We start from the raw sequence: 26,310 nt of genomic DNA, 5'->3' as shown, positions 1-26,310 counted from the left end.
GGATAAATGGGTTTAGAACATCTACGCAAGTTTGATAACAACAAATACTTTTGGGTTTTCTCATAGTAAAAGTTAAAGTTTTTGTGTTTTTGTTTCATCAAATTATGATTCTATAATGATCTTGAATTTATCGCTAATAGAAAATCTTCAATCATTTGCAGGAATTACAATAAAGAGTGTTAGAGAGACAAAAAATGTCACCCTGAAGTGTCCTGATGAAGATGAAGGACCAGATGATTCAAAGTGGAGCAGACAGTTTGGAGAAATACCACAGCAGCGGTTCCAGATGAAGAAAAAAAAACTGATTATAAAACATGTCAAACAGAAAGACACTGGATTGTACTACTGTGGAGGAAAACCAGCTGTTTTTCTGAATGTGACCAGCAGATCAGGTGAGAAATGTAGAAATAATAGATTCTGTCCCCATATTAATAACAGAAAAGACATAAATCAGGTTTTATCAGTTCTACTGAAAGGTTTGCAGAGGAAAGAAAAAGATTTTGTCTTAGTCTTAGAGACATAAAGAATAAATTAATACATAACTTTGGAACTATTGAGCATGACAACAACTGTAAAACTGAACCAAAAGCACGGAACTCATAAAATGATCATTAATTCTGACAAAATCGACAGGTCAGGGGAAGAACTGGGACTATGGGACTACAGAACTGAAGGATTAACCTGTGTAAACTGTGATGAAGAAACTGATCAAATTGCTCATAAAATCTTTTTTTGCAGCTTTTTTGAACAAATGACCCAGATGTGCAGAACACCACATAGCTTTGTAGTTTCAGATGAGACGGGTTTAGCAATAAGTTAGTAGCTTCATGATTAGTGGCAATGTGGAGGTTAAAATGAAAAAACATTTTCTCCAGTCGATGATGATGAAGCGTTTTAAAAAAATAACGTTCCTCTTCCTCCTTTTTTTTTATTTTTGAACATGTCATCAACAATGAAGTTGGTAGTTTCCGGTCTAAGATCGGAAGTTATGGGACAATGGCAAAAATCCCTAGAACAAGTTCTCGTTTGTATGTGGCGCTAAAGTGGCTTTTTTTTTTTACAATGCAGGATGGCGGCCTTTTCCCGAGGTCAAAGGTCAATGACACTTCTGTGGTGCAGAGTTCGCCACAAAATGGCCGCCAAGCCGTAGGTCGTGTGGCCGTCCCATCATGATTTCAAAACTTCTTTTGGATATCCCCGACACGTATGTTTGGGTTTCGTAAATGTATTTTGAAGTACATTTTGTTCGGCCCCAAACGCGATTTTCGGCCCATTCATTTTTTTGACGGGATCGCTGGCCGTGATGTCATCGTCTTGGGGGGGGGGGGTTACGTTGACTTTGTGGAAAAAACATTTGCAATTTATCCCATGTGTGTGCACATTTTGGTGACTTTCCGAGCATGCGGCGGGGGTCACATTTTCGCTGAAAGGCAGCATAGTCGTTCAAACTGCAAAAACAATACGGTCCCTGCAGTCAGTGACTGCTGCTGGGGGCCATAATAAACAGTAATGAACAATGAGGTTGTGCAAGGGTGTGCAAGGTGCAGTTTGTTGGTCCAGACTCCTGTCAGCTGTTAAGAAGCCTGATGGCAGAGGGAAAGAAAGAGTTCCTGAGTCTGGTGGTCCTGCACTTCACACTCCTGTACCACCGTCCTGAGGGGAGTAGAGTGAACAGACCTCGTTGTGGGTGGGTGGGGTCCTTGATGATGGAGGCAGCTCTTCTGCAGATCCTTCATTTGTAGATGCTCTGCAGCAAGGGCAGAGGAGTCCTGGTGATCTTGGACGCAGTTTTCGCCACTCTCTGCAGGCGGCCCATGGCGGTAGAGCTGCCGTACCACACTGTGATGCAGCTGGTCAGGATGGACTCAAACAAGCAGCTGTAGAAGTTGCTGAGGATCTTTGGGATGTGCCAAACCTCCTCAGCCTCCTCTGAAAGTACAGCCGCTGATGAGCTTTCTTCACCATCTGTGTGGTGTTGAGTGTCCAGGTGAGGTCCTGGCTGAGGTGGACCCCCATATATTTGAAGCTGCTCACTCTCTCCTCTTCCAGACCCCAGATAAGAAGCGGCTGATCAGGGTTCCTCCTCTCCTTCCTCATGTCCACTATCATCTCCTTTGTCTTGTCTGTGTTGAGCGTGAGGTTGTTGTCCTCACACCAAGTCACCAGACTGGCCACCTCCCTCCTGTAGGCTGCTTCGCCCCTGCCAGTGACGCGTCCTATCACAGCAGTGTCATCAGCAAACTTCAGGATGATGTTTTCCTGTTAATTAAGACTTTTGTAGCCTCTGGTGAGAAAGATTTCTCACTCTCGACAAGCAGTATTAGCAGTTGATGCTCGTTTTTTCTGAACTGCTGACAACCTTAGCATTTTTATGTGGCTGTAAATGTGGTTCTGCATTAGGCATGCTGCTGTATGACTAATGCATGTTGCTACTCCTGAGAAGTTTCATATTTAATGTGATTGCACTGATGTGGAGGATTGAGTTTTGTTAACTCAAGTTGTGCTTTCTCCATTGCATGCAATGCATCAGCAACAAAGGAACCCTTAAGAACGCCAACCATAACCAGCACATCAACCACAACCAGCACAACAACGCCAACCACAACCAGCACAACGCCAAGAACAACAACTCCAACCACAACCAGCACAACAATGCCAACCACAACCAGCACAACAACGCCAACCACAACCAGCACAACAACGCCAACAACAACAACGCCAACCACAACCAGCACAACGCCAACAACAACAACTACAACCACAACCAGTACAACAATGTCAACCACAACCAGTACAAAAACGGCAATCAGCACAACGAAAACCCAAAACGGTACAACACCAACTGTAAACAGCACAACTAAAACAGCAGCAACATTTTCCACTAAAGCCATAACTGTCAAACCCAAAATGACCCGGTTTAACCAAAGCAAATGACAATCTAGTAATATCCTATATTATATATATATGTTTTTTTTACAATTTCCAAATGCTAGTGTTGAACCAGTCAGCGTTACTATTTTTAGGCTAAGATTGAAAAAAAAACCTCTAGGAATAAAGCAATGAAAAAATGGGAACTACACCTTCCAATGAATCTAAATTCTTTCTTTTCTGGTGCATTGTGTTGTTATTGTTTTTTACAGAAGTCACATTGCTTCCTTGGCTAATTCTAGTGGGTGCACTGATCTTCCTCATCATCATCACCACTGCCTGCTTTACCTGGAGAAAAAAATGTAAAAAACAAGGTATGTAAAATCAAACTTCTAACACATAAAATTCCTCGACTGTCATTTGACCATCATCCAAACAACATAAAATAATAAATTCAGTGATTGGTTCTGTTATCTGCTTATAAAAAAACACATAACGTAGGGTTACTACAAGATTCATCAAGCTGATTTTAAAACCTTTTTAAGGCAATGCATATCAAAAAGGAAGACCAAATTCTCAGTCTATTTCCTATTTTAGTCATCATTACCCATTTTATTCATTTATTTCCATTTTATGACCTAAACTGTGGCTTCTTATCTTAGTGCCGTGATGATTTAGCACCCTTTTTCTTCTTCTTTTTAACCAGCGGTGGGTTTTCAGCATTGGGTCGGCGGCTGTTTATTTAGATGATTTGTTCAAAATAATCATGGTTCAAAATTAAGTTTGACAAGAAATGTGAAATGGAGAAATTTCAAGCAGCACAAGGCCCAGATATTCAAATTCAAGATTTTTAGGGTATCTGTCGTGTTTTGAATAACGAAGCAGACCCAGACGCAGGAACCCGGAAGAAAATCAGGAGGTGAGGATTGGAACAAAAAGGTTTATTTTTCAGAACGGAATTTAAAGATGAGTCTTGAAGAGTTTTGAGTTCATAATAAGGAGTTATTTGACCAGACGCTGGAGTCTTGGCGTGGCGGGAGTTTTGCCGTGGCTGAAGATGCGGCGTGGCAGGAGTCAAGGCTTGGCAGGAATCTTGGCGTGGCTGGAGATTGGAAGCGTGGAATCGGACCAGACGGCTCTTGAGAGGGAAGACCCAGGTTGAAACTCATGGTGTAAAGACCTGAAGATGAGGCGGAGAAATAAGGTAAGCAAACGCTATAACTTGGAAGCCGAGAGAAAACTAGGTGACCAGACTAAGCACCATTATGGGTAACGAACTGGCGATGAATGCTGGAGCTGGTGAGATGAGTGTCCACAGCTGGGTACAGCAGAGTGGGGAGGGGAGGAGAGACTGACAGAGGCACCGTGACAGTACCCCCCCCCCCCCCCCCCTTCAACAACCGCCTCCAGGCGGTCCAGGACACTGGTCAGGATGAGCACGTTAAAAGTCCTCGATCACGGATGGGTCCAGAATTAGGGAGCGGTAGATCCATTACCGCTCCTCAGGGCCATAACCACCAGGAACTGGAGACCCCGACCCCGGCGCCTGACATACAATACCCGGCTAACGGTAAAAGCCGGGGCGCCGTCGATGATACGGGCAGGCGGAGGGGAAGCGGATGGCGGACACAGAGGACATTCTTGGACAGGCTTAATCTGGGACACATGGAATGATGGATGTACCTTGAGGGCCGGTGGAAGCCGCAAGTGGACACAGGAGGGATTGATGATCCTCTCAATGGTGTAAGGTCTGATATAACTGGGAGCCAGCTTCCGGGAGGTAGCCTGGATAAGAATGTTCCGAAAAGAGAGCATATAACGGGGAACCAGATTCCGGGAGGTGGCGAGATAGGAATGTTCCGAGAAGAGAGCATATAACGGGGAGCCAGCTTCCGGGAGGTAGCCTGGATAAGGATGTTCTGAAAAGAGAGCTAAACCCTCTGTCCAGGTGGGTACGTGGGTCCCACCACCCTGTGACGATTGGCTACTCGACAGTTGCTCTCCCTGGTGCGCAGGAGAGCTGCCCTGGTCTGATGCCAAATACGTTGGCACCTTTGGAGATGGTGTGGGGCCAAGGACGACTCGGTATGGGCAGAGGATGTAGTAGACCAGAAGGTGGAGAGTTTGAAGCCTTCAATTCATCTCCCTCCTTATTACGAACCAGATGATAAGCATTGTGTAGATCCAGTTTAGTGAAAACACGTATTTCATGAACGAAAAAAAAACAGAGCTAATTAGTGGGAGAGAGTATTTATCTTTGACAGTAATTTGGTTTAGATCACGAAAAACAATACAGGGGCGTAGAGTTTTGTCCTTTTTTTCTACGAAAAAGAAACCTTCCCCAACCTGAGAAGAGGAGGGGCGGATATGTCTCGAGGAAAGTGCCTCCTGAATGTAATTCTCCATGGCAGCTTTCTCAGTACCTGATAAATTAAATAATCTTTGGGCAGGGTAGCGCCATTTAGCAGCTCAATGGAGCAATCGTAGGGTCTATGAGGAGAAAGGACCCCCGCCTTAGATTTGCTTAAAACAGGTTTTAAGTCATGGTAACAGGAAGGAACACGAGAAAGGTCAATTTCTTCAGTGATGTTATTAATGTGGGGAGAAACTGGGGGAACTGCTGACTCAAGACAATTAGCCATACAATTAGCACTCCAATTGGCGATGTGCTGGTTAACCCAATCAAACTGCGGATTGTGAGAACGGAGCCAAGGATAACCCAGAATAATGGGTGTCTGGAGAGTTTGGGTGATGAAAAATTGAATGAGTTGTCTGTAGTTACTGGATGTAATGAGAAGAAAGGGTTTGGTGCGATGAGTTATCCTTGAAAGTGGCTGGCCTCCCAATCCTGCTGCTTCAACGGGAGGACAGGAATGAATAAAAGTTTTTTTCCGGTATCAGATACTGAACTACCCGCCCGAGGCCTGTCTTCTTGGAAGGCCAGTCTTCTTACTTGGAAGCCGAGAGAAAACTTGGTGACCAGACTAAGCACCATTATGGGTAACGAACTGGCGATGAATGCTGGAGCTGGATCTCCTTAAGAAGAATGGCAGGTGATGAGATGAGTGTCTACAGTCAGGTCCAATCAGGAAAGCAGAGCAGAGTGGGGAGGGGAGGAGAGACTGACAGAGGCACCATAACAGTCTCTTTTCCAAATTCTTAAATTCTATTTTTTAAAGACTTAGCGGGAACCGTGTTTTTGTGGTACTATTTTGGTGTAGGGGGTCATAGAGTACTTTTTTCTTGGTCATTGAACAGAAAACGTGTTTTTGATGTTGTGACGTTAATATACATTTACAGAAGCAGGTGCAGAGTGTCACGTCTACGATGAAGTATCACACACAACAGGACTCCAGCCTGACAGCGGTGAGAAAAATGACTTTTCCTTCTTAAAAAATGACTATTGAAAAATTGAGTTACAAACATTCTCTACATTCAGTGTTTTCCCAATTATTATGTTAATCTTTGATAATTACAAAACAGAGTAAATGGCAATATAATTATTTCTTTAAGTTAGCCCTTCAACTCCCTATCCAAAGCTTTTTTTCACTTAAATTGAATGAAATAAACAAATTCATGCCATTTATAGCATTAGGTTGTTTTTGTGCATTCAATTCTAAGTTTTGGTTTAAAGAGGTGAACTCTCTATTAAAAGTAATGATAAAACTTTGGGTCTAAAAGTCTTTGCTTCAATTTAGTAAATGCTAAAATTGCTCAATTAAGGTTTTAACAGTTCTAAAAATCCAAAATAATATTGCATACTCATTCATTACTCATCCCAAGTCTCCAAGTAAACCTGCCAGTCAGCAGAGATTGACAGTCAAAGGACCAATTTGGAATAAAATTCTTTCTTTTAAAACTCACTGAGTGTGAATGCACTGACTACGGGATGGTTTTACCTGCATACTTTGTTAAACAGATTCTCCATATTCCTTAATTGGTCCTAGCCGTCCCAGTCCTATATCTGGAACTAATCAAGGTATGTTGATTCTTTTGAATTATTATCATTATAGATTTATTTTAATTTTGTCTTGAAAGACTCTAAATGTTTAACTTCAATTGTCTTTGTTTCTCAGATTTGTTGTATTCCGTAATTGGTCAGACTCCTTGTTTTGAAAATAATCAAGGTTGTGTTTGTCTTTTATTATTCTTGTTTTGTTTAATATTTGATATTTTATCTAAAAACAGTCTAAATTTTCAACTTTCACCGTTCCCCCCCCCCCCCCAGATTCTCCATATTCCTTGATTGGTCCCAGTCCTTGTTCTGGAAATGATGGGGGTATTTAATTTATCAGATTTTTATCTCCAAGAATTTGGAACTGGCTGTTGTTTTCCAGACATACACTATAATAATATTTATGTGATAAATTATATGATATTTGTAATATTATTTTAAATATTCAGATTTCGTAGTGGATTAAAAATCAATTTTCATTAATATTCATCAAATAGTCAGCAATACTCATCAAACAATTTTATCTAATTAGATTCTCTTGATCCACAGGTTTGTCTTTTCCAGCCGACAGTACTTACTTTCTCTTGGAGAAACCCAAAGCCCCCACAAACCATGATGAGCAGCTGTAAATAATGTAAATAATGTGATGAAAACAATGTGTTTAGCAAATGCAACAGAAAAGTCAGCTTTCATTAAAAGGAGGTTTTAAATTGGTGGATTCCAGCACGTTTCTGTCTTTCATGGAGCTTGAACCTGGAAAGTATTTATAATTTCATATATTATTTTATTGACAACAGTTTCATTAAGTCGGATTCAGACGGTTTCCTTACAAAAACAACAGTTGGAAATATTAAAAGGAAATGTTTGCTTTTTTGGTAACTTTAGGGGGAAGTAGTTCAGGTGAGATATGAAAAAAAACTATTGGGGCTTTTTTTAATTCATAAAAATGAGACATGTCCTTTTTCATTTTAGTAGCGGAAACATTTTTCCATATGAAAAAATGTTGGTGGTATTTGCCCTTTTTTTAGTTTAATTTAAAATAACTATTAAAAAGCAGTTACTCCATCAGGCTTCCATTACTGATAGAATATTAGATGAATTTTAATCAATTTTTAAGTAAATGAAGTAGAATGTTGCATGAGAATCTTTGCAAATACTGCTATAAAATTGAAGCAACAGCTTTTACATTACTGACACAATTAACATAGATACAAACTCAGAGAACAATATACAGACAATATAGTATAGATGCGCAATTGCATCAATCTTAATATATCAGTTTTTAGGTTTTAAACTCAGTTATTCCTAAATTAGACATGCTTTATTTAAAATAAATAAAATAAGAAGCAGCCCGGCTTTGCTTTACTACAGTTTTCCCTTGATGCACTGTTTCATATGATAGCAAATAGTGCTAAAAGACTTGATATGTTACCAAAAGCTTAGAGGTTACAATTGGTGTAAAAGGAAGTTTAATTTGTAATAAAATTGGAAAATGTTGGGATTAAATTCCCATTGTGACGTGAAATTAGGTAGCTTGCAAAGCATTGAAGTAATAAATGTTACCAGGAGATAAATTACTTCTAAACTTATTCTAAACAGATAAAATGTGATTTTTGACCAACTTTTTAGAAGGAAAACATGTTAACTGTTTTCGAAACTTTACAAGTTTTCTTGACTGAATCTATAATTCCAAAATCGAGTGCCCTAAAAGTTCCTAGAAGTCTCTGTGCATAACCCGAGTGTATCAATTCTTTTGAGGAAAAAAATGTGTTTAAATGTACTTTTGAAATAAACCAATAACGTTTTTATCATCAGATCACAGTGGATTCATAAATATTCGTAATAAAAAGCTTGTATTGATTCGTGAAAGTGTAGACGTCATATTTGCCCTAAAAAAAAGTAGTGGGCAAGGAGTCCAAATCATTTTTTAAATCCAGGGCACTATAGATAAGGTTTAGGCAATGGCGGTTTTTGATGTGGGTGAGGTGGGCAGTCAGGGCAGCACATTACAGGGGGCGGCATTTTCCAGGGTGCACACTTTCAATAGCATGCCCGCGATGGTACACATAATCAAGTAGCTCAGCAATAGAGGAGACTTTCTGCTTTTACTTTGACATGCCTGCAATAGACGGCACTTAAAGCATTTATTTTGACACATCTGACACTGAACATTGCACCCACCTCTTCATCCTCTCCCCTCTCCACATTTATGGTGCAAAAAAGAAAAAAAAAGAAGTAAACAACAGGATGAAATAACTCAGAGTGAAACACCTTAAAAAAGCCACATGAAGAGGCGCTTGGGCAAAAGAAAAACCCGTGCTCAACCCAATTTCGACCAGAGCAGGAAAACAGGATTATTTCTCACAATTCCCCACTCCAAAACAGCAGACCCAACGTGACCACCACTACATCTGAAAGTTTCATTTTGAATGTTACAAGGCGCCCTCTGCTGCAAGACCCCACAGTGTAAACTCTTCTATGTTTTCCGGTGAACCCTTTACATTTGTACCTTTTACTGTAAATCAAGTTCATAAAGTTCTTAAAACCCTGAACCACAGAAAACCTCCCGGGCCAGATCTGATAGAGCCTTTCTTTTTAAAAATGGCTGCTGATTTTATTGCTCAGCCTCTTACGATACTTTTTAATCTGTCAATTGAAACTCAAGAAATTCCTTCCATCTGGAAGTCAGCTTTTGTTACTCCCCACTTAAAAGGAGGTGACCCAGCAGTTTTAACCAACTACAGGTCAATCTCCAATTTTTTGTGTATTGTCAAAAATTCTTGAATCTCTTGTGTGTGAGCAACTCAAAGAGTTTTTTGAGCTTCTCTTAACATTACAGTCAGGCTTCAGGAAAAAGCACAGTACCATTACTGCTGCTACAAAAGTGATAAATGACATTCTTGCTGCTCTTGACAATAAGCAGTACTGTGCTGCACTCCTTATTGATTTATCAAAAGCATTTGACACTGTGGATCACATTGTGTTAAAACAAAGACTTATCAGTTTTGGCCTTTCAGATCATGCAGTCTCCTGGCTCACAAATTACATGAAGAACAGAACCCAATGTGTTAGACAGGACGGTTTGTGTTCTGAATTCAACAGAACCCAATGTGTTAGACAGGACGGTTTGTGTTCTGAATTCATAAATGTACACAAGGGGGTGCCACAGGGTTCTGTATTAGGACCCCTCCTATTTGTCATGTATATCAATAATATAGATCAAAATGTGTCTCATGCAAATATGCATTTTTATGCCGATGACATAATTATTTATTGCTTTGACCCATCCCCTACCACTGCTGTTAAATATAAGCAAAGAGCTTTTGATACGGTACAGCACACATTTCTCCAGTTAAAATTAATGGTTAATGCAGACAAAACCAAATTAATGCTGTTCTCAAACCCTAGAAAAACACCACAGGGTCTCCTTACAGTTTCCACTCTAGAAGGAAATGAAATTGAGTTGGTTCACGTGTACAAATATCTGGGAATCTTGATTGATGATGCCCTATCATTCAAGCCCCACATTGAAAATCTTGTTAGGAAACTGAAATTGAAACTGGGTTTTTTATTTCGAAACAAGTGTTGTTTTTCATTTGGGATTAAAAAACGACTTGTCACAGCAACTTTCTTATCCATTTTAGATTATGGAGACCTTTTATATATGAATGCAACAGCTCAATGTTTGAGTAAGATTGATTCCGTGTATCACGCCGCTTTGAGGTTTGTGAAAAACTGCAAGGCCTCGACTCATCATTGTGAACTGTACTCTCGAGTGGGATGGTCTTCTCTGTCCACCAGGAGGTTCACACACTGGTGCATTTTTATTTACAAATCTCTTCTTGGACTTTTACCTTCCTACATTTGCAGTCTTATTAAGCTGAGGACTGTGGAATCATACGGACTGTGCTCAAATGACCATCTATCGCTCGCCGTTCCATTTGCTCGTACAGAACTGGGGAAAAAGGCTTTTGTCTTCTCTGCCCCCTCCACATGGAACACTCTACAGAAAAGATGGAAATTAAAAGAACTCATTCCTGAATAATTTTAAATCCAAGCTGAGATTGGAGGAGAAAGTCACTTGACTTTAACTGTACCTGTTTTACATGAGCTCTAATTTTTATTCATGTTTTTAATGTTGACATTTTTATTGTAAATGTAATTTATTGTTTCCCCCCTAGCCCCCTAGCCAGGACTCCCTCAAAAAAGAAATTCTTAATCTCATTGGGACAATTCCTGGGTAAATAAAGGTTGAATAAAAAATAAATAAATAAGACACTTGCGCCCACACCTCTTTGCGGTAGCCTTTGGAACACAAGTCAAACAATTCGGGTGGTGGGGTGCAACTCACTGGTGGTTGGTTGAATCACATTAACAGGTAATTGGGAGTCTATTTCAGTCTAACAATCATTTCTAGGCCGCAGCTGCACCTCCTGTCTTAGAGAAGGAGCGTGCAGTGTGAACAGGGGAGGTGAGCGCAGGCTGAGAGGAAATACCTGGATCATCACATGCTGTTGGATCACTCAGCTCATGTTAATAATAACATTGTTAATAATGTCATTATTTACTAAATATTGAAGATATTTTTATTAGGTGTCTTCTGTGGTTTAGTTGGTGTCAATATTTGACATAGAGACAGCGGTGATGCAGGAAAACAGCTGCACTTTATGAGATCCTAAACTATAGATGTTTATGAATGGATTGAGGTTTTTTGAAAGATCTTTACTGTTGGTGTTGCAAAAAATTAGTGAAAAGCCAAATATTTTTTGAGTAATCCCACTGATGAGTTATATGATTTAGTTTGTAATGTTTTATAAGACCTAAAAATGATATTCACAATAAGTTATTTTTTTTTAAAGATCCAATCCCTCTGATATGTTTCACACACAGGACGTCACACAACAAGAAATGAACTTATTGCTAAAAATGATGCCAGGAGTCCAGCTCTAAAAAATGATAAAAGAGCAAAGAAAACAAAGACATGATTTGTGATTTCTTATTATTTACTTACTTGCTCCTCTGGATGAGGAGGAGCAGCGGCTCTAATCCACACAGTGACCTGCGGTGAGGTTGATGGCTGTTGAGGCACTGACTCCTATGGAGGCAGATATACAATGAAATAACTAAATATTTTAGCATTCTTCCAACGGCAGCTAACAGCTTATAAAGTACCCACAAGAAAATGTTTGTCCAACAGAGAATATTTCTTTTATACACATGGATAGAACACTCTTCTTGTGTATAAATTATTCATATGTCCTGTAAACAAATTAAAGTATACAAATGTGATCAGCACATATTTGACCCTCAGTAACTATTTCTGGTATTTTTTCAACTTCAAATTCTGGTGCTTTAATCAGTGTTATCAAATGTTGTCTATGAAAATGATCATAAAAATAAAATAAATGATTTTACTGACATTTTTTCCACCCATGTCTTCTTCTTTCTCTTTCGGCTTTTCCCATCAGGGGTCGCCACAGCGAATCATCGTCCTCCACCTCACTCTATCATGGACGTCTTCTACCCTAACATTAGCCAACTTCATGTCCTCTGTTAAGACATCCATGTATCTCCTCTTTGGCCGTCCTCTTGCCCTCCTGCCAGGCAGCTCCATCTCCAACATCCTTCTACCAATATATCCACTATCCCTCCTCTGAACATGTCCAAACCATCTCAGTCTGGCTTCTCTGACTTTGTCCCTAACACAGGCAACGTGAGCCGTCCCTCTGATGTACTCGTTCCTTATCCTGTCTAACCTGGTCACTCCTAAGGAGAACCTCAACATCTTCATCTCCGCTACCTCCATCTCAGCCTCTTGTCTCTGTCTCACTGCTACCGTCTCTAACCCATAGAGCAGAGCTGGTCTCACCACTGTCTTGTACGCCTTTCCTTTGAGTCTTGCTGGCACTCTTCTGTCACACAACACTCCTGACACTTTCCTCCAACCGCTCCAACCTGCCTGCACTCGCCTCTTCCCCTCTTTTCCACAATCCCCATCACACTGAACTGTTGACCCCAAGTACTTAAACTCCTGCACCTTCTTCACCTCAGCCCCCTGTAACCTAACGCTTCTACCTTGATCCCTCTCGTTCAGACACATGTATTCTGTCTTACTATGACTGACCTTCATGCCTCTTCTTTCCAGAGCAAACCTCCACCTCTCTAGCTGTTCCTCCACCTGCTCTCTACTCTCACTGCAAATTACAATGTCATCTGCAAACATCATTATCCAGGGAGATTCCTGTCTTACCTCGTCTGTCAGCCTGTCCATCAGCATAGCAAACAAAAAAGGACTCAAAGCTGATCCTTGGTGTAGTCCCACCTCCACCTTGAACTCCTCTGTCTGACCTACAGCACATCTCACCACCGTCATACTTCTCTCATACATGTCCTGAACTACTCTGACATACTTCTCTGCCACTCCAGACAATCTCATACAGTACCACAGCTCCTCCCTCGGCACCCTGTCATACGCCTTCTCTAAATCTACGAACACACAATGCAGCTCCTTCTGACCATCTCTGTACTTTTCCATCAACATTCTCAAAGCAAAAATGGCATCAGTGGTGCTCTTACGGGGCATGAAACCATACTGCTGCTCACAAATCTCCACCTTCTTCCTAAGCCTGGCTTCCACTACTCTTTCCCACAGCTTCATTGTGTGGCTCATCAACTTTATTCCTCTATAGTTGCTGCAGTTCTGCGTGTTACCCTTGTTCTTAAAGATCGGAACCAGAACGCTTCTCCTCCATTCCTCGGGCATCTTCTCACTCTCTAAAATCCTATTGAACAACCTTGTTAGAAATTCCACTGCTGTCTCTCCTAAGCACTTCCATACCTCCACAGGTAGGTCATCAGGACCAACGGCCTTTCCGCTCTTCATCCTTTTCAGAGCCTTCCTAACCTCATCCTTTCCAATCTCTGCTACTTCCTGCTCCACAACAACCACATCTTCCTCCCTTCTTTCCCTGTCATTTTCCACGTTCATCAGCTCCTCAAAATACTCCTTCCATCTTTTCTGTACACTCTCCTGGGTTGTTAGCACCTTTCCATCTCTGTCCTTTATCACTCTTACCTGTTGCACGTCCTTCCCATCTCTGTCTCTCTGTCTGGCTAGTCTGTACAAGTCCTTCTCTCCTTCCTTTGTGTCTAACCTGTCATATAGCTCATCATGAGCTTTCTGTTTGGCCTTTGCCACCTCTCTCTTCACTCTACGCTGCGCTTCCTTGTACTCCTGTCTACCTTCCTCAGTCCTTTCTACATCCCACTTCTTTTTAGCCAACCTCTTCCTCTGGACGCATTCCTGTACTTCCTCATTCCACCACCAAGTCTCTTTACCGTCTTTCCTCTTTCCAGATGACACACCAAGCACCTTCCTACCTGTTTCCCTGATAATCTCTGCTGTAGTTTCCCAGTCATCTGGAAGCTCATCCTGACCACCCAGGACCTGTCTCAACGTCTGCCTAAATTCCTCACAAGTTTCTTCATTCTGTAGCTTCCACCACTTGGTCTTCTTTTCTGTTTTCCCTCTCTTCTTCTTCCTGACCTCCAGAGTCATCTTACACACCACCATGCGGTGCTGTCTGGCTACACTCTCTCCTACTACCACTTTGCAGTCATTAACCTCTCTCAAATGACCTCGTCTGCATAGGATGTAGTCCACCTGAGTACTCCTACCTCCACTTCTGTATGTCACTCTATGTTCCTCTCTCTTCTGGAAGTAAGTGTTGACTACAGCCATTTCCATCCTCTTCGCAAAGTCCACCACCATCTGTCCTTCCAGATTCCTTTCCTTCACACCAAACCTGCCCATCACCTCCTCATCACCTCTGTTGCCCTCACCAACATGCCCATTAAAGTCTGCTCCAATAACAACTCTCTCTCCTCTGGGAAAACTCTCTATGACCTCATCCAACTCACTCCAGAATCTCTCCTTCACTTCTAACTCACAGCCAACCTGTGGCGCATACCCACTGACTACATTCACCATCACCCCTTCAATTTCCAACTTTAGGCTCATCATCCTGTCTGAGACTCTTTTCACCTCTAGAACCCTGTTTACAAACTCCCCCTTCAGAATCACTCCTACCCCGTTTCTCTTCCTATCAGCACCATGATAGAACAGTTTGTATCCTCCTCCAATACTACGTGCCTTGCTGCCCTTCCACCTTGTCTCCTGCACACACAGTACATCTACCTTCCTTCTCTCCATCATGTCTGCCAGCTCTCTGCCTTTCCCTGTCATTGTGCCAACGTTAAGAGTCCCTATTCTCAAACCTATGTTCCTGCCTTTTCCCTTCTCTCTCTGGCCACGGACCCTTCTGCCTCCTCTCTTTCTTCGACCAACAGTAGTCAAATTTCCACCGACACCCTGTAGGTTAACAGCATCGGTGGCGGTCGTTGTTAACCCGGGCCTCGACCGATCCGGTATGTCTAGTGGTGTGGATGATTCGCATAGTTATTTTGGCAATTTTTACGCCGGATGCCCTTCCTGACGCAACCCTCTCTATTTATCCGGGCTTGGGACCGGCACAGAGGCAACTGGCTTGCAACCCCTGTGGCTAGATTTTTTTTTTTTTTTTTTTCCACCCATGTCATTTTTAAAAAATAAACATTGAAAAACATGTCTGACCTTACTGTTTGAGTCCATGTGTCGATCCTTCTCCACAAAAAGCTCTGTAATAATAATAATAATGGATTAGATTCATCTGCGCTTTTCCAGACGCTCAAAGCGCTTACAATGTGTCCATTATTCATTCACTCCTCATGTATGTATACTTGGTGATGGTAGAGGTGTCGCTTCCAGTTCGTGCCTATGGTCCCTCTGACCATCACCGGGACATTCATACGCATTCACACACCAGTGGAGTCACTGGATACTTTGATCAGTTGGAAAAGTCTTCCTTGTTTTCCTTTAGTTTATATGAGTTTCTCCCTCTTATTGGAGACAGACTTCCTCAGTCTGTTCTGTTTCTATGGCACCAGTGTAGCTACAAAGCAGCTGTCAGCTCACGTCTGCCCCCTGCAGGCAAGGCAAGGCAAGTTTATTTGTATAGTACAATTCATACACAAAGTAATTCAAGGTGCTTCACAAAACAGAAAAATGCATTAAAATCACAATACATCATAGAAATAATCAACATAAAATTTACTTTAAAAGAAAAAAAATTTGAAAACTGATTTAAAAATAAAGGAAGGAAAGGAAAGAAAAGTGCAGATAGGACCTTTCGGTCATATACACGGCTAAACAGAAATGTTTTAAGTCTAGATTTGAACATGAACACAGAAGACGCCTGTCTTACGACTTCAGGGAGGCTGTTCCAGATTTTAGCTGCAGAATATTGAAACGCTGATTCCCCTTGTTTAGTTCTGACTCTGGGAATCAACAGGAGGCCGGCCCCTGAGGTCCTCAGAGTACGAGATGGTTCATATGGCACTAACATGTCAGAGATGTACTTTGGTGCTTGGCCATGGAGAGACTTGTACACAAGCAGAGCTGCTTTGAAGTCTATTCTTTGAGGTACAGGGAGCCAGTGCAGAGACCTGAGCACCGGACTAATGTGATCATACTTCCTGGTTCTGGTCAGGACACGAGCAGCAGCATTCTGGATGTACTGAAGCTGTTTTACAGCTCGTTTGGAGAGGCCGGTGAGCAGGCCGTTACAGTAGTCTAACCTGTTGGAGACAAATGCATGAATAAGTATCTCCAGGTCTGGCTTTGACACTATGTTTTTGATTTTGGCAATGTTTTTCAGATGGTAAAATGCCGCTGATGTTACTGACTTGATATGGCTGTTAAAGTTCAGGTCAGAGTCCATGATTACCCCTAGATTTCTGACTTGATTTGAGGGTTTAAGATACAGAGAATGAAGGTAGCTGCTGAGACTTTCTCTTTGTTTCTGTGGGCCAAAAATAATAACTTCGGTCTTGTTTGAGTTTAGCTGGAGAAAGTTGTTCTGCATCCACGCACTGATCTGTTGGAGGCAGTGGCTGAGTGAATCCACCGGCCCATATTCACCTGTTGTCAGTGACACTAGATCTGAGTATCATCTGCATAGTTGTGATAAGATATGTTATTACTGCGTATTAACTGCCCTAGTGGCAGCATGTAGAGGTTGAACAGAAGGGGTCCCAGGATCGATCCCTGGGGCACACACCAAGTCAAGGCCATGTAGTCTGAGACACAACTCCCAATTTCAACAAAATATTTCCTGTCTTCCAGATAAGACTTGAGCCAACTTAGGGCAGATCCAGAGATGCCAACCCAGTCTTGGAGTCTGTGCAAAAGGATCCCATGATCAACAGTATCAAAGGCAGCACTCAGGTCTAGCAGGATTAAGACAGTGACTTTGCCATCATCAGTGTTCAGGCGGATGTCGTTGGTTACCTTGATAAGAGCAGTTTCTGTGCTATGATGGGGTCTAAAACCTGACTGGAAAACATCAAATGAATTGTTTAATAAGAGAAAATCAGTGAGCTGTTGGTAGACAACTTTTTCAAGGACTTTTCCTAAAAATGGCAGATTAGAGATAGGTCTGTAATTATTCAGTACATTGGGATCAAGACTGCTTTTCTTCAGGAGAGGTTTAATGACTGCAGTTTTTAAGGCCTCTGGAAATATTCCAGATTGAAGAGACATGTTAACTATTTGAGTAATTGATGGCAACACACTGTTCAGGACAGATTTTAGAAATCTAGTGGGTAACACATCAAGGCAGCCTGTAGACGAGCTCAGACGGGTGATGGTCTCTTGGACAGTTTGGTCAGTGACAGGTAAAAAGTGAGTCAGCTTAGAGTGAGTAGGTGGCCGTTCGATAGTTATATATGTTGTGGAGTTGATGGCTTTTTTAATGCCCTGAACCTTGTCATTAAAAAATACAGCAAACTCATTACATTTAGGTGTGCAAACCAGTTCTATTGGTAGCTGGGTTGGAGGGTTAGTTAATCTGTTTACTGTTGTGAACAGGACACGAGAGTTGTTGCTGCAACTTCCAATGATTTCAGAGAAATACCTTTCCCTTGTTCTGCATAAGATCTGGTTGTAAGCGTACAACTCCCCCTTATACATTTCATAATGAACCTGGAGTTTTGACTTGCGCCACTGTCGTTCAGCTCTGCGGCACTGTTGTTTCTGTGCCCTGACTAGATCATCGTTCCTCCAGGGAGCTTTCTGTCTATGTTTTCTCAATTTAACCTTCATAGGGGCAATGGCATCCAGAACATTCAAGATGCTAGAAGTAACAGAATTCAGCATTTCATCAACATTGGCACCAGAGGCGTTTTCAGGGTTTATCATTTCTACAAAATGTGCCCTTACATGCTGAATTAGATCAAAGGTTTCAAGGACAGCATTGAGCTCTTTTGCATTTCTGTCATTGACATTATCAACATGAACATTAAAATCACCTGTAATGACTAGACCATCAAAGTCTGTGCACACAACTGAGAGCATTTCAGTGAAATCATCAATGAAACTTTGGCTGTGCTGAGGAGGTTTGTACATGACTATGCAGAGTAAGGGAGGAGTTTGTTTTAACTCAATCTTAAAGGACACATACTCAAATGCTTTAGGTGAGACTTTCCTCACCTAAAGCCTTTTCTACGCGCCTACAGCAGCATTTCCAGTGCACATCTCTGATAACATTGAGCCCTGCCGTCAGACACGAGGCACAGCGCTTCAGAGCCTCACCCTAAGTTTTCCGGGCACTAAATGGCAATCATTACCTTCGGGTCGATTCGGGCCGGGCTTCTCTCTCGCTGACTTTTTTAATAAATATATTGTAATGGCTGCAAAGAAGCTCCTTAGGCGGGCGGTTGTCAAACAGCTCTTTATTAATACTGTATGTCAGAACGGTTACCGCACGAACCGAAAGGCACAGCCAGCTTCTTCTTACTCAGAGAGAGAACGTTCACCGAACGCCCACACACACCCACACACCCCCACACACACACACCCACACACACACACACACACACACAGGTAGTCCCCGCGCCCTCTATCCCACCAGTCACCAGCCCACCGTTGATTGACATACACTGTGGTCCAGCAAGTGGCAGTAAGAGGGGGGCGCCGGCCACCCGCAGAGCTCCGGGTGGCCGGCAAGTCCGCATATATTTTGTTTAGGTATCCCCGATATGGAGCAGCAAGAAGTCAAGGATAAACTTAAGACAGGGGAACTGAAAAGACAAACACGCACCGCCGCGGCTGCAGAAATTCTCTGCGTAATTAAGCGAGTGCGCATCAAGATCTCTTTTTCACTCTCTTTGTCTGGCCTCTTATTCAGTGTTCCAGCGTTATTTCATTGTGCAAATGCATTTATCATGATCATAAAAATATGTAAATTATTTTAACCTTAAATCTTGCATTTTTTTCTGCCAAAAATACTATGGGATGAAATAAAATTTCGTGTTTGCTTCGGGCTCGGGTTCTGGTCGGGTTCGGCTTAAATGCCCGTGGGCCTGTGTTGGGTCGGCCTGGATTTTTTTAGGCCCGGTCTTACCTCTAGTTCATTCTGCTTAATTGGGCCCTTTGACTACAGTACAGACCAAAGGTTTTGACACACCTTCTCATTCAAATGAATGGGAAGGTGTGCCCAAACATTTGGTTTGTACTGTATGTGTGTTCAGGGTTAGCTCAAATATTAGCTCGGTCTTCAGAGGTTAAAGGAGAAAAGCTTCCTCTGCTGAAGGATAAACAACTTCTACAGAATGGAGCAACCTCTGCTAGAAGGAGACTTACATCCACAGAATCCAACCACCTCCCAGAAAGTGGTTGGATTTAGTGTCTGCTTCTAAATGAGGACACAGTAGCACATTCCACCAGTTACTTAATTAAGACTTTCAAACTGCTGGTAACTTCTGTCAAAAGAACTAACAGAAGAAAGAACTTGATCTTTTTTCTGTTAGTTCAAAAGAAAGATCCAGTTTCCAAATTGGATCTTTGCAGTTTCTGTACGCATGATGTTTTTTTGAATCGCCCTTAGTCCTGCCTGAAGTCCCCCAGGAGCTACACGGTCATGATGTATTTGCCATGTCCCTAACAAGGGCAGGGCAAATGCACCTTGACAACATTGCTCCGGGGGTAAATTCAGGCACTCAAACCCCTCCACCACGGTAAGGTGGCGATTCAAGGAGGGGAAATTTTTTTTTACCCAGTAACTAATTATCTGAAAGGGAAAACCAAATTTCTTGGAGAAAACTCAAAGGCCTGCTCAACTGCTTTTAATTTGTAACTAAAAATTTTGGGTGACTATTTTATTTATTTTTGTCTTATACATTCATCATTTAGTTTTTTTTTTAACACAAGTGAATTTGGAGAGGTGGGGGAACCGAAGCCCTCGGAGGAAACCCACACAGACATGGGTCTGTCAGGACACAAAGTCCACCCAACAAACCAGCATGCCGCCCTGTTTTTTTAAACGCCAATCATACATTCACATCTAAAAACTTGTCCTACTTGACAGCTGATTCAGTAAATCCAAAGCTAAATGTCTGGTCAGATAATCCTTTAAACATTTTTGAAAAATTCCTACTATCATCACTAAGACTTTAAGAGAACCTGCACAGACACTGATCTGTCTGGACAAAAAGTCCACCCAATCACACCACATTGTGAGCAGTTTTCAAACTTTTTTCCTTTTTTTTTCTACATTCAGAAACATTTCCCATTGTGTGTTTTATCATCTACGGTGTTCTAAATGGTGTTTTCCTATCAAACCTGTTAATATTAATGTTATAACTATAATTTAGATTTGTCACATAGAAATATTTGAAAATATTTTCACCCTTTTGATTGTAGAGCAGGTCCCTTTTTTTGCCTTAAGAGCAAGATTATAATCCCAATTTAGAACAAAATTTAGACTGGCTGCCCAATTCTGGTCCTCGAGATCATCCAACCAGCCTTCTTCCAGCCCTCCCTTTTTGCTACTGGTCACCTGGCCCAGGTGTGCTGAGTCAGCCAAAACATGGAAAGGGAGGACTGGGGCAAAGAACACAGGCTGGATAGTATAACCCAAAGGACCATGATTGAGCAGCTTTGATTTTTCAAAACACATACCAATATAAACCTACTATCTAATGAACCCTAATTTAACTAATTAAGTCTAAAAAACCTCCTTTTTCAAGTACTTTAAGTCTCTGTTTGTGAGCTTCTTTTGCAGCAGGACTCAGAGGCTGAAGATGCTTTTTTTCTGTAGTTCTTGGCCGTTGAGTCTTTACTGCACATGTGGAAGTCTTCTTTAAAGAAGCCGGAGAGTTCCAACCTTTTTCAAGCTCTTTCAGTCTCTTTTCGTGAGCTTCTTTTGCAGCAGGACTCAGAGGCTGAAGAGCCTTTTTTGCTGTAGTTCTTGGCCGTTGAGTCTTTACTGCACACGTGGAAGTCTTCTTTAAAGAAGCCGGAGAGTTCCAGCCTTTTTCAAGCTCTTTCAGTCTCTTTTCGTGAGCTTTTTTGCAGCAGGACTCAGAGGCTGAAGAGCCTTTTTTGCTGTAGTTCTTGGCCGTTGAGTCTTTACTGCACATGTGGAAGTCTTCTTTAAAGAAGCCGGAGAGTTCCAACCTTTTTCAAGCTCTTTCAGTCTCTTTTCGTGAGCTTCTTTTGCAGCAGGACTCAGAGGCTGAAGAGCCTTTTTTGCTGTAGTTCTTGGCCGTTGAGTCTTTACTGCACACGTGGAAGTCTTCTTTAAAGAAGCCGGAGAGTTCCAGCCTTTTTCAAGCTCTTTCAGTCTCTTTTCGTGAGCTTCTTTTGCAGCAGGACTCAGAGGCTGAAGAGCCTTTTTTGCTGTAGTTCTTGGCCGTTGAGTCTTTACTGCACATGTGGAAGTCTTCTTTAAAGAAGCCGGAGCGTTCCAACCTTTTTCAAGCCTTTTCAGTCTCTTTTGGTGAGCTTCTTTTGCAGCAGGACACAGAGGCTGAAGAGGCTTCCTCGCGGTAGGTTTTAGCCGTTGGGTCTTTACTTCACAAGTAGAAGTCTTCTTTGAACACTTTGGTAAGTTCCAACCTTTTTCAAGTTCCTTCAGTCTCTTTTGGTGAGCTTCTTTGGCAGCAGGGCTCAGGGTCTGAAGGGGCTTCAGAGGTTTCCTCACTGTACTTTTTGGCAGTTGAAATTTTAGTGCGTACGTGAAAGTCTGCTTTAAAGAAGCACTTGAGTTCCAACCTTTTTCAAGTTCTTTAAGTCTCTTCTGGTGAGCCTCTTTAGCAGCAGGACTCAGAGGCTTCAGAGGCTTCTTTGTGGTACCTTTTGGCCGCTGAGTTTTTACTTTGTACTTGGAAGCCTGCTTTAAAGAAGTAGTTGGGTTCCAACATTTTTCCAGTTCTCTAAGTCTCTTCTGGTGAGCTGCTTTAGCAGTGGGACTCAGAGGCTTCAGGGGTTTCCTTGCGGTACGTTTTGGCCGCAGGGTCTGTCCTGCACACATGGAAGTCTTCTTTGAAGACTTTGGTAAGTTCCAACCTTTTTCAAGTTCTTTAAGTCTCTTCTGGTGAGCCTCTTTAGCAGCAGGACTCAGAGGCTTCAGAGGCTTCCTTGCCGTACGTTTTGGCCACAGGGTCTGTCCTGCATACATGGAAGTCTTCTTTGAAGACTTTGGTAAGTTCCAACCTTTTTCAAGTTCCTTAAGCCTCTTTTGGTGAGCTTCTTTAGCAGCAGGACTCAGACGCTTCAGAGGCTTCCTTGCGGTACATTTTTGCCGTTGGGTCTTTACTGCGTATGTGGAAGTCTGCTTTAAAGAAGTTGATGAGTTCCAACCTTTTTCAAGTTCTTTAAGTCTCTTTTGGTGAGCTTCTTTAGCAGCAGGACTCAGAGGCTTCAGAAGTGTAGCTTTTGGCGGTTGGGTCTGTCGTGCATTCGTAGAGACCTGGGCTTTCTTTACTTTTTTAAGATAAATCAGAATACCGTCCTTTATGAATTGGCAGTCAGCCTTCAGAATCTTTGTTTTGGTTGCCAGGTTGGAAAACTCGATTCTCATTCCAGATTCTCTGCTGCGTCTGCTTTTCAGATCTTCCAGCTCTTTCTGTAGTTCTTTCCTTTGCTGCTGCAGGGCCTGAAAGTCATCACATTCTTCTTTGTACTTTTCTTCCAGTTCCTCAGCAGAAACCCCAAGACTGGTCAGCACAAGCGCTTCCTCCTGTTGGATCTCTAACTGCAGCTTTGAAAGCTGCTCAGTGAGTTGGGAGTTTTGATCCTGGGCAGCTTTATTCTTGTCTCTTGCGGTAACAAATTTGTCTTTAAATTCTGATAAATTGGCGAGTTTGTCCTGGAGCTTTTCAATTTCCTGCATGAGTTCATCATTTTGTTGCCTCAAACCCATGGTGCTTGCTTGATACTTTTTGTGTCCAGCTCCTTGTTCTTCCAATTGCCTGATCAGGTTTTTAAGACCATCACGTTTTTCCACAAGGCCCGTTTTTTCCTTTTGGAGAACGTTCAGTTCCTCAAAAGACATTGGATCCTCTTTTTTAGCTGGGAATTCTATGTCTTTTGAAGGTCCCTGTTGCTTTGCTAGATCCTTTCCACTTTCCTGGTCTCTGGAAAATTGTTATAGTGCAACATGTTTTCTCCTGTTGTGAAATCTCCTTGTGTTCTTGAACATTTTGAAAAATCTTTTAAAAACCATTTTTATCTTTTATCCAACTGATATGAGTTCTCGCTCTGGTTCTCACGGAGGTTCTCGCTGTGGCATAAGTCAATTTTCAGAGCTCTGTGATGACATCAATGTAGGTCATGGTGGTGACATCAAAGTAGGTCACTGCCATATGTGATGACATCAATGTAGGTCACGGTGATGACATCACACTATGTCACCACCATGGTGGGGAAATCCCTGTGATGACATCACACTATTTAGGTCTATCAATTTTGGTTAAGTCTCATAGGTCCAATCAGATATTTAAACTAGGAAGTAGACCAAAGAAAATGGGTTAGATTTTGTGTTTTTTGCCGTCTTTGCATTAGTGGATGTAATGTTTGCACAGTTATGTAAAATCACAACCACTTTGACAGCTTTTCAAAGCCCAACAGATGAATCCAAATGTTGTTTTTTTAAAAATAGTTTAGGAATGCAGATCAGGTACACTTTACAAACTGAATCCTGAGGGAAAAAACGACTTGTTCAAATAAAATGTCTTTTTTTTTCTGTCTTGCAAGAAAAAAAAAATCTTATCAAGAAGGTTTTTCAACAGCCAAATCATCTTAGTTTGAAAGAAAACATGTTTTGGGGACTAGAATTGTTTTTCTTTAAAAAGAATTCTTGGTGTAACACCCATCACATGTAACTTGATGAATTACCCTCTGTTATGTTGTATTACTAAGGGTGGTGTCGTGGTCCGTCTAATTTGATTTTGTTAGGGGTAAACAGGAAATACAAAAACCACTCAATTTAATATAAAGAAAATACTAGAAATCAGCGGTGCCTCCACTTAAAAGGAATTTTGCAACATTAGAATTTTCCTACTAAGAATAGTTTGAATTTAAACATTACAACCTTATTTTATTTTTTTCTTTTATTTTCAATTAGCCCCCACACACAGTTAAAACAAAAAACTATAAACAGTTTACGTTAACCAAGAAGAGGTGGGGGAAAAAACAATCAGTTCCTTATACCGAAACACCCCCCCCCCCCTTTTTTTGTTTGTTGCAGGCCTGAACGATGCTCGGGTGCGTTGTGGTCAAAAACTAAAGAGGGCCCTTTAAGCAGGAAAAAAACGTGCACGTACTCACGTAGCTGATGGCGGGAATCTCTGAGGCCTGGGGGTTGGAATCGGCTTAGACGACCGGCATGGTGTGTTTGGTCTTCCACAGATGCTCGGTCTTCCACCGGGTCCAAAAAAGACTCGTCTATGGTCAGTCGCATAAAAGTCCGCTTTAGAACTTTGAGAATTTGTTATGGGTTGTTTTTACCTAGCATAGTGAAAAACTAACCCAACACGTTACACTTAACATGGTAAAGCTAGTCGCAATGAGCATTTTGCTGCACATTGTAATATGTAGCCATGGTGCCAAAACGAGCAGTATAAACACATATAAAAAAAATCATAACTTACATGACAACGGTTTCCACAATATTAAACAGAAAGTTGACTCTGCAGTGAACTTGTACAAAAATGGTGGCAAACAAGCATTCAGTGTCAGCTCCGCTCCTCACCAAGGTCTGACTTTCTCTGCCTTCAGTAAAATGTCTTTTCCGTTCGCACCTCTTAGACACGCCCACTTGTCTCTGATTGGATGGATTATTATACAGACATATAACATAAAAAATCAGATTCCAGAATTAACAAAAAATACATACAGGTTAACAAAACTTTTACAACATTCAAGACCAAACAAACTGGATTCCCAATTAAACTAAAAAAAAACGTGTTTCTTAGGTTTGGGAAGAGTGTCATGAGAACTAAGGTTCAACTGAACAACCATGCCATGATCTGAGCTACGTGATGGAGAGTCTAAACTTGACGATAAACACATCAGAGATGTTGGGGACGGGTCTGGACCACTTGCAGCCGCTGAACAGAGTCTTGAAGAGCTCCTCCTCTTCGTGGGCGTGGCTCTTCTCGTGGCAAAAGACTATTCGGCAAAAGATCTGTTTGGTGGAGAAGAATTTCTGCTCCTGCTGGGGTCAAACGCCTTTTGGACAAACAGCAGCAGATTTGTCTTCTGCCAGAGAGAAAGCTGGAGACGTTCTCCTTCATCACAAGGGCCGCGCTCAGCGTGGGAGTTTCATCAGATTCACAATATTCTAAGAGATCTTCTGCTCCGAATCTTCATCAGCAGTCAGGGAGAAGGTGCAGGAGGCATCAGCTCTATCAGGAGATCTTCATACGCCTTCATCAAAATCTCTGACTTCTCTTTTTTTCTCCACGCGTTTCCATGGTGACTCCAGAAATTGACGATCCATTGTGAATGTCTTTATGTACCTGCTGTGCACGTGCATTAACCCAGGGTTACCAAGTCTTTTTTTTTTTTCTTAACTTGTCCTGTCCAACAGCTGGGCAGACAGATGAGAGCTGAGGGCCTCTTGAGTTGGACATATTTTACTTTAACAAGAGGGGTTATTAATCTTCAGAGAAACCAAAGGTATGTCTGAATAAACCCCTTTTGTAATTGAGGCCAAACTTTATTAATTTCAACCATGTTTGAAAATTTCAGGTGTTGGACCGGACGGAAAAGGAAAGAAGGGAAGAAAAAGGGAGGGATGTTAGAGGGGGGGGGTAGGAGAGTGATAATGGGAGGGGAGGGGAGGGGGGATAAGACCATCAAGCAGCATAAAGCAACAAGTTTACTGGTTGTTTATCATTACGGTAAGGTTCAAATGTAGTACAAAAAGGGCGGGGCCTGTCCACACACACAATCAAATGTTATCAACACACCTGTTAGCTGCAAAAATGTCCACATGTCGACATGCACACAAAACAGATAGTGTTCACACGCATACTTATGCCTTAAAACCAACTAGTGTGAAATATTTCAGTCATTCAATCATGCACACTGTTAATGCAAAGGT

General features: G+C 41.8%; 2 protein-coding genes and 1 long non-coding RNA gene across 4 annotated transcripts in view; 2 read left to right on the top strand and 1 right to left on the bottom strand.

The window, feature by feature from the left end:
- The window catches only part of LOC105355020 (uncharacterized), a 109,043-nt gene that overhangs the window by 55,141 nt on the left and 27,592 nt on the right, over nucleotides 1–26,310 (top strand). The window lies entirely within an intron of this gene.
- On the top strand, nucleotides 1,333–7,537 carry LOC110015858 (uncharacterized). Of its 2 annotated transcripts, XM_023959813.2 has the most exons (8): nucleotides 1,333–2,287; nucleotides 2,531–2,830; nucleotides 3,141–3,242; nucleotides 6,169–6,234; nucleotides 6,788–6,847; nucleotides 6,945–6,995; nucleotides 7,097–7,147; nucleotides 7,373–7,537. In XM_023959813.2, the coding sequence occupies exons 1-8, from the start codon at nucleotides 1,948–1,950 to the stop codon at nucleotides 7,450–7,452; spliced, it is 1,050 nt and encodes a 349-aa protein (XP_023815581.1). In that variant the 5' UTR covers nucleotides 1,333–1,947; the 3' UTR covers nucleotides 7,453–7,537. The 2 variants fall into 2 exon arrangements, with proteins under 2 accessions (XP_023815581.1, XP_078811220.1); XM_078955094.1 differs by lacking the exon at nucleotides 1,333–2,287 and having other exon boundaries at nucleotides 2,350–2,830; nucleotides 6,788–7,147.
- On the bottom strand, nucleotides 3,795–11,920 carry LOC144995404 (uncharacterized). Its single transcript, XR_013658946.1, has 2 exons — nucleotides 11,835–11,920; nucleotides 3,795–4,048 (listed from the first exon to the last, which is right to left on the bottom strand). It is a non-coding gene; the product is annotated as an uncharacterized LOC144995404 (long non-coding RNA).

The sequence above is a fragment of the Oryzias latipes genome, chromosome 11 (assembly GCF_053564925.1).
Source record: "Oryzias latipes strain Hd-rR chromosome 11, Olatipes_Hd-rR_3.1".
Taxonomy (NCBI): Eukaryota; Metazoa; Chordata; class Actinopteri; order Beloniformes; family Adrianichthyidae; genus Oryzias; species Oryzias latipes.
The sequence above is the reverse complement of the archived record's forward strand: the minus strand, read 5'-3'. Positions and strand labels throughout refer to the sequence as shown.